Source organism: Mustela erminea, chromosome 7 (genome assembly GCF_009829155.1).
Source record: "Mustela erminea isolate mMusErm1 chromosome 7, mMusErm1.Pri, whole genome shotgun sequence".
Classification (NCBI taxonomy): Eukaryota; Metazoa; Chordata; class Mammalia; order Carnivora; family Mustelidae; genus Mustela; species Mustela erminea.
The window spans coordinates 116,244,107-116,256,202 of NC_045620.1; the positions used below are offsets into that span (position 1 = coordinate 116,244,107).

The 12,096-nt window shown below is 37.5% G+C and overlaps 1 protein-coding gene across 3 annotated transcripts in view; it reads left to right on the forward strand.

Moving 5' to 3' along the window:
• Positions 1-12,096, forward strand: part of MEMO1 (mediator of cell motility 1) — a 116,029-nt gene that overhangs the window by 51,725 nt on the left and 52,208 nt on the right. For all 3 annotated transcript variants that reach the window (XM_032353046.1, XM_032353045.1, XM_032353047.1), the window contains one exon: positions 2,651-2,732. In XM_032353046.1, the coding sequence (XP_032208937.1) occupies positions 2,651-2,732 (82 nt within the window). The remainder of the gene's footprint in view (positions 1-2,650; positions 2,733-12,096) is intronic.

Below are 12,096 nucleotides of genomic sequence, written 5' to 3' on the forward strand. Positions count from 1 at the left end.
AATAAATAAAAATCTTAAAAAAGAAAAAAAAACTGGCGGAAAGAGGGTGCTATCTCCTTTGGTGCGAATCACATTTCAGAGAGTCCTGGGTTGCTGCTTAGAAGCTTGCTTGCTTGCTTATTTATTTATTATTTAAAGTAAGCTGTTTACCCAACAGGGAGCTTGAACTCAGGATCCCCAGATCAAGAGTCACATGATCTACTGAATGAGCCAGCTTGGGTCCCTAGAAGCTTATGTAGCTTTTAAAAACATTTACATATATTTCAAGAGATAGAGAAAGAATTTACGATTCCAAGTTTTCTAGAGAAAGTGCTCTAAGACGATTGTGTTCTAAGACAAATCTCTTCCCTTAACTTTTATTTTAAGTAGGCATCATGCCCAACGTGGAACTCGAACTTACAGCCCTGGGATCCAGAGTCTCAAGTTCCACTGACTGAGCCAGCCAGGGCCCCCATTTTTCCCTAATTTTTAACAGGAAAACTTCTCATTTTTTGCCCTTACACTGATGGGTAAATTGATCTGCCACTTCAGTGGGTAGTTTGCAGTGTTCTGGCGATCCAGTACTTTTATTCGTGGTTAAACCCCAGAAGAACTCTTAAAACATTTTTTCTTTATTCATTTGAGAGGAAGAGAGAGGGAAAGCAAGTGAGTGTGGTTGGGAGGAGCAGAAGGAGAGGGAGAGAGAGAGAATCCTTAGCAGACTCCCCACTGAGCATGGAGCCTGACACAGGCTCTATCCCATGATCCTGAGATCCTGACCTGAGTGGAAATCTGGAGTTAGTTGCTGAACCGACTGAACCAAGCAGGCTGCCCCCAGAAAAGCTCTTAATACATGTTTATAAGACACTTGTAACATTGCATATTAGCAGTGAAACAGTGGAAACAACCAAGTGTCTGTGAAGAGAATGAATAGATAAATTTTGGTGTATTTACACAGTATAATACCGCATTAAAGTGAGTGAACTAAAATTATACAATCAGCACGAGTACCTGTTATCAGTAATGTTGTGTACTAAATCAAATTATGGAGGAACATGCACAGTATATTTATGTAGTATTTAAAAACATTCAGAACAATACGTATGCAGAACAATGCATATTTTTATGGGTATATACATTAGTAAAAATATAATGCAATGATAATCACCAAAATCAGAAAGTGATTTTGATTTCCCTCTGAGGAGGAAAATGTATAATGGGATCAGCAAGGTTTTCAAGTGTGTCTGTAATATTTTATTTCTCAATAAAGGAAGATCTTAAGTAAAGAATACTAAAATTTAGGTTTTTGGGGTACTGGGTACATGGATGTTTGTTTTATTATTATCTAGATTCTTCTGTAACGTTTAAATATTTTACAATTAAATGCATAAAAAAAGAGAGCCAGAGGAAAAAAGCTAATGGTAAGGATCTAGTAAAAAGGGACAAGTTTGTGCAGGAGAGTAGGACAATTAGAGGAGCAGAGTCCTTGAGAAGACAAACAATGGGACCCAGTGGAGAAAGAATTTGTTTGACTTTTGATAGGAGTAAGGTCAATGTGTTGACACAGGAGAGAAGGCAAAATAAATGGTAAGAAGAGGAAGTACTTCTCTTTTGAATTTAGGGTGACTAATGTCCAGGTTTGCCTGTGACTAAGAGGTTTCCCTAGATGCAGGACTTTCAGTGCTAACACTGGGAAGGTCCTTGGCAAATTAGGGTGGTTGGCTATCTTCTGATTTTCCTTGACAAAATGAAAAACCGTGATCATATGCTGGGAGTGAGAGGGGAATGAGGCTTTAAGGTAAAATGAGAAGCTATATGAAGTAATTACCTTAAGGCTGGGAGAGCAAGTTCATGAGGTTAATGTGGTATGATTTCTGAGCTTTGCTAAGGGTCTGCAATTTATGGGTATAATTTTAAAGTTCATATGGTTGTGTTTGTCATCTCATTCAGTTGAACAAGTGAAGATACTGTGTGTGACTGTGGGGGAGAAAGAGGAGCAAGAGTGAGGGCACAGGTAAAGAAATGATTCAGAGTGATGGAACAAGTCTCAGGCTGGGTAAGAGGGGAAGAAGAAAGGAGAGGAAAGATAGTGGGGAAAGTAACTCAGAATCTGTTGGCAATCAGCAGACTTCTAGAAGTGAACTGGGAAGATAGGCAGTGAGGAGAGTGGGATGCTTGAATTGAGATTTTTGACATGGCATAGTCACTGGTTATCAATGTGATCATCAGAGTAGGGGCTGGACTGGATAGAAGGAAAGGTTTTGGGTATGGGAGTGATCACTCTGTGGATGTGATTTTAGTGATTAAGGCAAGTTTTGGTGCTCTGTAAACAGTCACTCAGGTGTTCTCTTTTCATATGCCTAGAGTCTTTTGTTTCTTGTTTTATTTTGTTTAAACAGTGCCTCAAATTATAGATCGTATTGTTCTGGAATGAAGATGGTTGTCAGTAAGTAAACGGATAAAAGCAAATTTTGTTTAATCAGTACATGGCCTTCTCTATGGCTTGCTTAATAGTTGGTTAAGTATCAAACATTAACGTACAAACTAATGATCCCAGTGCCCATTAAGCTATTTTAGTCCCAAATAAGTTCGATAAGGATTTTGTGTCATGTATGGTTGTATATAGTACATTTCTCTGCTAACTCCCATTTCTTTCTTTCTCTTTTTATAGGACCGCAGCTGAATGCACAGCTAGAAGGTTGGCTCTCACAAGTACAGTCTACAAAAAGACCTGCTAGAGCCATTATTGCACCGTAAGTTTTAAGGGTCTTTACCAGAATATTTCATATATTAATTATTAATATAGAATAGTATCTACTGATGGCTCTAAAAATTTAATAAATGCTGTATTTTGAGCTGAAGAAATTATATTTAGTCATTTTCATGATTTCTTTGGCTTTCACTTTAACTCAAGGATAAAGGAATTGGCTATTTTCTCAGGTGCAGTAATTTTAAAATTTATTTTTTGATAACAAAACTGACTTTCAAAACAGAAGGTAATTTGCAGTGTATAAACTTGGTGATTTCAGATTGATATAAATGACTAAGTTCTGTTTTAAATAGTAAAAAGATCTACTTTAATTCAGCTAACTTTTTCCTTATAATGAAAATTATAAATTATAAATTATAGCCTGGGTGGCTCAGTTGGTTGAGTGACTGCCTTCGGCTTAGGTCATGATCCTGGAGTCCTGGGATCAAGTCCCACATCGGGCTCCCATCTCCATGGGGAACCTGCTTCTCCCTCTGACCTTCTCCCCTCCCATGCTCTCTCCTACTCTCAGATAAATAAAAAATACCTTAAAAAATATAACGAAAAAGATATGTTAAACAATACCATGCAATATGGAATAGCGATCAGATATTTGGAGAAGGGGTAGCTTTTTTTTTGTTTTTAATGAAGAAAATCTGTGATTGTTTTGTCTTTGAATCTTAGAAGGCATTCTAGAACTACAGGCTAACAAATACAATTAACAGTGTGTCTGTAAGTGATAGGAATTCAGTTCATTTTGATTTGGTTTCCAGTGCTAACTTTCAAAACACATGTTAACTGTCTTCTGAGAAGAGTAAAGGTTGGAGTTTGTCCCATTTCTTTCACAGCAGTGTCTTTTATGTAACTTCTGTTGAATTAGGTTTGGTGCCCTGATAAATAAAAAATAGTGAAAATAAAAGCATCTACTTATTGAAGAATATGAGAATTAAATAAGTAAATACAAACAAAGAGCCTACATTAATGTCTGTCACAGAACAAGTATTCCATAAGTGTTAGGTAATTTAATGTGCCAAATGTTTTGTTAAGTGGTCCATTTGTGTGATCTGACTTGATCTCATTTAATAGATACAGGAGGCTGACTGTACCACTTACATGATATGTGACATACAAGTAACTTAATCTCTTATGCCTTTGTCTCATTGTAAAATTGGAATATTAATAATACCTCCATGTAGTTTTTTGATGATTAAATGAGTTAATCTTTATTAACTTATAGCATAGTAACTTAAGCTATTATTTATTTAGTCATTCAGCAAATATGTACCCAACTAAATGCCAGGTGTTCTTAATGCTACTTTTTATTTTATTGAGGTTTTTGGGGGAGGTTTTATCTTGTTCTTTTTTGGGGGGACATTTTCCTGTTTTCTCAGTTTGCTTGACTCTTTGTTTGTTTCTATGCATGAGTATTCAAAGAGTGGCCTCCTGTAGCAGATGAACCTTATCTTTCAACCTTGCCCTAGCTCTTGGTTTTCTCTGAAACCTTTGTGATGTTCTAAGCAGCCTGATTTATTCCTGATAAGTCCCAGTTGTTGAGAGTGTGCCAAGACTTGTCAGTGTTCTGGGGGGTGGATCTCAAGCAACCCCCAGTTATATAGGCTGATTGGAAGCCAGACCCTCAGGCAGCAGGTTTTAAAATATGTAGGCATATATAGTCCTGTAGGGCTGTAATTGTACACCCTGTTGGCCTCCAGACCAGGTGATCTAAAGGTGTCCTCTGGGTGACAGTGACAAAAACCAGGGCTTTAGATGAGTATATAAGCTCCTTTTTGGAGGTCCTGGCGAAATGTAGTGAGGCTTAGGGAGAGTGTAAAGATGGTGTCCCCTGGCTCCCTTTTCCTGAAAGCACCTCCACAGCCTCCAGATATGTAGCTGATGTGAAGTGTGGTGCTCAGGCTGAAGCTCTGGGCAAGTAAATAGGCCTGTTTCACAGAAAGACTAGGGATGTTTTTCAAAATACTGTCTCTGTAGTGAATTGTCTCTCTGATTGTTACAGTCCTTTTGGACCCAGGAACGCAGGCCCCCCGGCCACCAGAGCAAGTGATCAGAGTGTCCCCTGTGTAGACAGCATATGCCTGCCAGCTTTAGCAGGCCCATAGGGGAGCACATGGCTCGTGCAGACACAGCTTTCACATGGGCATGGGGGAGCACGGGGTGGGTTACCCTGTTGGTGCTCTCAAGGCAGAGGGAGAGAACCATAAAGTCCCTGCCAGTGCCTCTGTCCCTGGAGAGAGGTCCAACAGGCCCCTGCCCCTCTGACAGATGCTGTAGGATTAGCCAGTGAAACTCCTTCATGTAGTCTGGGCGCTTTTCAAATTACTGCTTTTGTGCTGGTTTCCAGGGTGACTAAGTGCATGTGAGCCGTTTAAGAGAAGTATCTCAGTTTCCTACAGCCCTTTGGGTCTGTATGTGAGCCGTTTGGGTCCTGGATGTGAGCCCTGTTGGTGTTCAAAGCCAGATGTTTTGGGGGTTCATCTCTCTGTAACAATTCCCAAGGATTGGGGTACTTGATGTGAGATATGAACCCTTACTTCCTCAGGAAAAAAACTGCATTTGTGAGATTCCTCCTGATTGTGGGTCCCCATGCCAGGGGTGGGATTTTGAGGAGACTGCATCTTGCTTCTCCTTCCCAGCTTGGCCCTTTTACCATTTGCTGCAAAATGTTCAGCCAGTTTTCGGGTCTTTTCCAGAGGGGATTGTTCGATTTGTGGCAGTAGATTTGGTGTGTCCATTGGGTGTGAGTTTAGTGTATTCCTCTGCTGCCATCTTGGACTACCTCCCAGTGCTGCATTTTGCATAAACTAAAATTGCTACTTTCATGGTGCTTACATTTTAGTACTTGGGAAACCAGAGAGTAAACAAATAATTACAGGCATATATCAAAGATAGTGTGTGTTTGGTTCCAGACCACTGCAATTAAATGAATATTGCAATAAAATGAGTCAAATGAATTTGTTTCCCAGTATGTAAAAGTTATGTGTATACTGTAATGTATTCTATTAAGTGTACAACAATAGCATTATGTCTAAGAAAACAGTGTATATACCTTAATTAGAAAATATTTATTGCTAAAAAACATTATCAGTGAGTTAAAACATTATCAGTTAATCACTGACAATGGATAGCAATAACAAATAATAGTAATAATAATAATTATTATGATAAAGTTTAGACTTTTGCAGGAATTACCAAAATGTGATAGAGACAAGAAGTGAGCAAATATTGGAAAAATGGTGCCGATGAACTTGCTGTTTCAAGGTTGCCACAAACCTTCACAGCTTGTAAAAAACAACAACAATGCAGAATCTGTGTAGCCCAGTACAGCAAAGCACAATAAAACGAGGCATGCCTGTATGTTCTGTATCAGGAGCTAATGGATGCTAAGAATAATAAAGCTGATAAGAGGATAGAGAGTGACAGTATGGGTAGAGAGGTGCTCGTTTATATAGGATAGTAAAAAAATGTGGTGATAAGGTAACATTTGGGCCTAAATAATAAAACAGAGAGGTTCTGCCAATATCCAGGGAAAGTGTTTTCAGGTTGAGGAATAGCAAGTACAAAGGCTCTGCAGCAGGATATGCTTAGTGTAGAGGAAAAGCAAGGAGGACAGTGTAGCTGCAGTGACGTGTACAAAAGGAAGAGGAGTGGATGAGATTGGCTAGATCATGAGGAGGCTTTGTAGGCTATTAAAAAAACCTTGGTTTTTATTCCAAGTGAGATGGCAACTCATGAGAAATTTTGAGCAGAAAAGTGACATGACTTGACTTAGGTTTGAGAAAGATTGTTCTTGCTATTGTATGGATGGTCTGTTTTGTGGAAACAGAGTCTAGGAGACTTATTATAATAGTACAAGAGAGAGATGACAGTGGCTTTGGTTGGGGGCTAGTGGTGGAGGTGATGAGAAGCAGTGTACTCTGGATATTTTACAAAGTAGGATCAGTAAAGTAAAATAAGAGTCGGAAATGGCTCTTGAAACTGGAAATACGGAATTGGTTTTATACTGATAAGGGACAGATGGGGTAGAGGTGGGAAGTAGACTTTAAGGTGTTTATGTAGAATTTAGGATTGTATTTTGACCTTTGTAAATGTTGAGATGCATATTTATATATCTGTAAGTGGAGATTTCAAATGGGTAGCTAGGTGTATGAATCTGGAGTACAGAGAAGAAGGGCCAGACTGTGTTGATAAATATATATAGTATATATGGGGTATATATATAGGTATATACATATAGATATATATAGGTATATATGGGGGTGTATGTGTGTGTGTGTGTGTGTTTGTGTGTGTATGTGTATGTGTGTGTTTGTGTGTATATATATGTGATACTTAAAGTCTAAACAGGCTGTGGTTGCCTAGTGAAGAAAATTTGGACAAGAGAAGAGGTTCAAAGACTTAAGCCCTTAGACAAACTAATTTTATTTAGAGATCAGGGTGAAGATGAGCATTTGCAAAGGAGATGCTAAAGGAGGAACAGTGGGACAGGAGGAAAGCTAAGAGTGAGTGGTGTCTGTAGGAGGCAAAAGGATGGAAATTTTTTCCTCAGTGAGGAGAAAATTAATTAGCTGTGTCAAGTTCTGCCAATAGGTCAAATAAGATGAGGATTGAGAATTGAAGATTGGATTTGGCAGTATGGAGATCACTGGTGGCCTTGATACAAACGATTTCTGTGGAGATGAAAGCGCAATTGCAGTGGGTTCGAGAATCAGAAAGGGAAATAAAGTGAGGATAGTTTATTTTGTTGTTTTGTTTTAAGATTTTATTTATTTGAGAGAAAGAGAGCATGAGCGGGATGAGGGAAGGAGAGAAAGGGAGAGAGAATCTCAAGCCGTCTCTGTGCTGAGCGTGGAGCTCAACACAGGACTCGATCTCATATGACCCTGAGATCGTGACCTGAGCCAAAATCAAGAATCCAACACTTAACTGAGTCACCCAGGTGTCCTGAGGGTAATTTTTTTTTTTAAAGATTTTATTTATTTATTTGAGAGAGAGAAAGGGGAGGGGCATGAGCATAAGCGGCGGGGAGGCAGAGGGGGAAGCAGACTCCCCTCTGAGCAAGGAGCCTGATGTGGGACTTGATCCCAGGACCCTGCGATCATGACCTGAGCTGAAGGCAGACATTAACTGACTGAGCCACCCAGGTGCCCCAGGGTAATTTTTTTTTTTTAATGAACTTTTCTGTAAATCAAGGGAATGGGGCACATGGAATATGTTGTCAGGTGAGAAATTTTACTTAAGGTGAGAGATATTAAAGTGTTTATAATATAGATGAAATGATCCAGTAGAGAAAGAAAAATTGATGCAGGAATAAAGGGGGAAGTTTGTTTAATCCTTGGTTGGGTGAGAAACAATGGGTTAATAATCATCTCTTTATAGTAACTCATGACATAGGGTCTATGTCATTCTCATCACTTTGCTGGTATTTGACTATTGTAGGTGACCTTCCTAGTTAGAACTTGTTTCAAATGTAGGAGGTGTGCTAAATCAACATATAATTAAGTCAAGGTTAGTTATTCATGAAAATGTAGCTAGACTTGTTTCCTTTTTATAGTTAGCTCTAAGTTGAAATTGGCAGTGGCCTGGGAAATGAAATGTTTGAGTCTAAGTTACAAATATATTGATTTGTAAAGGATTTCCAAGTTACCTTAAGTTTTAAAATGAGTATTTGAAAATAGTTTTGGGTTTGGTGTGCATGTTTCTGTTATATAGCGACTTTGTAGTTATGTTTATGCATATATAATGCAGTTTCCATTTTGTTAATGTATGAAAACTTTAAATATAGTCAAGTTTATCTTATTATGTGGTTTCCAGAAGTAATTATTTTCCTTTCCAGAGGAGGTTTTTTTTGTTTTTTGCTTTTTTTCGGTTTGGTAGAAAAGCAACAACAAATACTTTATTGTTCTTTAGGCACAAAAGGGTCTTTGTTAAGAACATGCTTATTTAGTAATTAGAAAACTTAAAATTTTAAGATTCTACTTTTATTTCAAATAAACATTTTTTTTTGAAAGATTGTATTGTTGAGTAATCTCTACACCCAACATGGGACTCAAACATACAACCCTGACATCAAGAGTTGCATGCTCTAGTGTCTGAGCCAGCCAGGCACGCCTGAAAAACATTCTTTAACTTTTATAAAATTTAGCTTTCTTGGACCAGCTCTTCTTAGATTTTTGCCTTCATGGGCATAGATCATGTAAAGAGAGCCTTAAATAACAAACAACTCAGAACCTAGACAGCATACTTTTAAAAGTGTTTAAACAGATTGCTTATTTGTATATTGTATATAGATGTAGATTAAATAATGTCATTAAAGAATAAATATTGACCCATAAACCACCTATTGATCAATCTTAATGATTCTCATCTATATGGCATTTAGGCAGGTGTAGTTGGGGGATTAAAAAGAATTTAATTTGATTTAAAAATGTCCTTTGGTTGAATTTAGGACTTTACTTGTCTTGAGGTATAGGAAACAGTATGTTGCCCAGGGATATATATTGAAATAATCTCATGAACTGGAAGTTCCAGAAGCCTTCCTACCATGACTGTCAGACACCTTCATGCCACAATTGTTGTTTATCTTGCAGTATGCAGGAATAACTCAGCAGCCCTTAGAATGGAGCTGGACATTAAGTATGTATCATTTAAGAGACCTCTTATTGAATATAAAAATGTAATCAGATAATTAGGAGCGGGCTTACATATACTATAAAGCATCTACTATGGATATTGTAGCTGTCCTCATACATTTAAACTAGAGTTTTATTTTTTTTTTTAGTAGTGAACTTAGTTGAAGTAGTATAAAGGATACTTTCACTTTTCATTGTGTACCTTTCTCTATTATTTGACTTTTTTATACTGTGTGCAGTTATTACTTTGAACATAAAAATTATTAAAAAAAAATTAAAAGCTAGGAAACATTTATATGGAAGACTATTTTACGTAGAGTGAAGTACACCAGTTCAGCTCTATTGGTGTATATGGTGAAACAATGAATCTTTATAAATCATGTAGTTAATTTAAGTTACTGGAGATGTGTAACTTGTTTATTTCTAGTCCTTCTTTATTTTAAGCAGTAGATTATTCATGGCAGTATCTCAGGTCCTGCCTATTCTAGCAGTAAAACAATCTAGATGTGCAACATTGTGGTTAGTTTATTCTTACTTGACTTGAATAACTTTAATAACTTTCCTTAGTTCATAGTATTGTTCACTTAATATTTGTGAGATTCATTTTGTAAAAATAAAATATTCTGCACAATGACTTTCTAACCTGAACATTTCAGGGGAATATAATCATCTAATATTTTTTTATGAAGCAGAAATCTTGAGGGCCCCCAAGGAGTGCCTATGAAAATAAAAGAAAAAAGACGAGGTGCAGTGAAACAGAATGGGGAGTGTCAGTGTGAGGCTCCTGCTTCTGGAAACTGCTTAGAGCCATTGTTGTTCAGGTGGTTCCCATAGGCTCACAAGTGTTTTTAAATTTAGTTTCTAGCTTTCTAGATTATAGCTTACCTTAGGTAGATCTTGTAGACTTATTGCTGCAGGAGAGAATTTCATCTGGTCCAGTCTTCTCATTTCATCTACTTCAATCTTTTTATTTTGCATTTTTGCTGCTATTAAGAACTAGGACTATGAGAACCTGATTTTGTTGAATCCAGGTTTTTTTTTTTTTTTTTTTTAAATTGTTCTCCGTATCCTCTTTGATGAAAAGTCTCTCATAGAACGAGTGGTAGACTTTTGGCACTCACACTTTATGCTATTCACCTGTAATCTTGAAGGTTTCGGGATGAACAAGTGAAAGTCCATGTCATGTAGTAATTGGGAATTTTCCTGACATAGGAGTTTAAATTATACCCACACTGCAAGGTTGCTGTGTGGGAAACTGTCCTTTAACCAGCAAATGACCATGGATGATGCCTTGCTTCCTCATTTGATTGCATTTCTGTGTGGGGCACAGAAGGTTTGGAAAATTAGGAGCTGGACTTCGAGATATAAAGTCTGCTGTGAAGGAGTAAAGGGAGAAGCAGAATTACCCTGTGTTACAAGAAGGATCAGTTTTTAGAGGCATGGTTTTGGTCTAATGAGAAAGTGATAGATATTAAAGTATAATTTTGAGATTGCCTTCATTGAGGTTACACTGGGAACCAGAGTGACCTGGAAAAGCTAGCAGGAATGACTTTGCATTAAGGTTTTAAGAGCCTGTGAAATACTGATTGGGATACACTTTTACAGTGTATATTCAATTATCTGTAGAGCTCACATTTTCATTGCTCTTCTGACAGTAATGCATAAAACAAAGAAACCTTAGATGTTCTCTTAGTGAAGCCTCTTTTATTATGTGTGATCCCTTAATGAAACCTTGTTTCCACATGTATTTAGAGTCATAGATTCTGTTAGCAAGAGAGAAGGGTTTAGGAGCAGAGGATCAGTGGAGAGATTTGATGATTATTACAATGGCTCTGTTCATTACCATGTATCTGGGCCAGGATAAAGTAAAGTAGTAGAAATTCTTTCCTTTGGCTATGATCTTGGTCCTTTCATGAAGAAGAGCTTCTCAGGATGTGGGTAAAGAAGGATGGTACACTTAATGATTTTTAAAAAAATACTCTGCACTATATTCTTTTTTTGTGTGTGTGCTACCTAAATAGATGTTTTATTCTGTATTTTTTTAAATTAAATTTTTTTTCAGTGTTCCAAATTTCATCGTTTATGCACCACACCCAGTGCTCCATGCAATACGTGCCCTCCTTAATACCCACTACCAGGCTCACCCAACCACCCCACTCCTCCCCTCCAAAACCCTCAGTTAACCCTCAAGTTAAGACTCTCCCTCTCTTTTTGAAACTATTTTGTCTTTACTTCAAGCAGACTTTTAAGCCCTCAAATTCAGAAAGGACTGAAATATTGAAATCTGAGTTCTATTATAAAACATACTTACATCAGTTAATCATGGTTTCAAAACCACCCATCTTCCTACAATCTTAGAGGATATAAGGTATTCTTCCAGTTTTTAGGGTTGTTGATTTTCCTACTGCATGGAGACCTTCCCTTCTTCCTTAAAATGTATAGAGGTCTCTTATGGTGGTTAAGAATGGGTTCTGGAGCTGTACTACCTACCTTTAAGTCCTGCTGTGACCACTTACTATTTGTGTGACCTTGAGCAAATGTCTTAACCTTTCTGCTTTAGTTTCTTCATCTATAAAGAAAAATAATAATTCCTATCTCAAAGAGTTGGTGTGAGGATTAAATGAGTTACTGCTTTGAATTACGTGGATGAGTGACACAGAGTAAGCTATCAGTAAATGTTAGTTATTACCATTATCGTAATTATCCTCTTTCTTCTCTTCT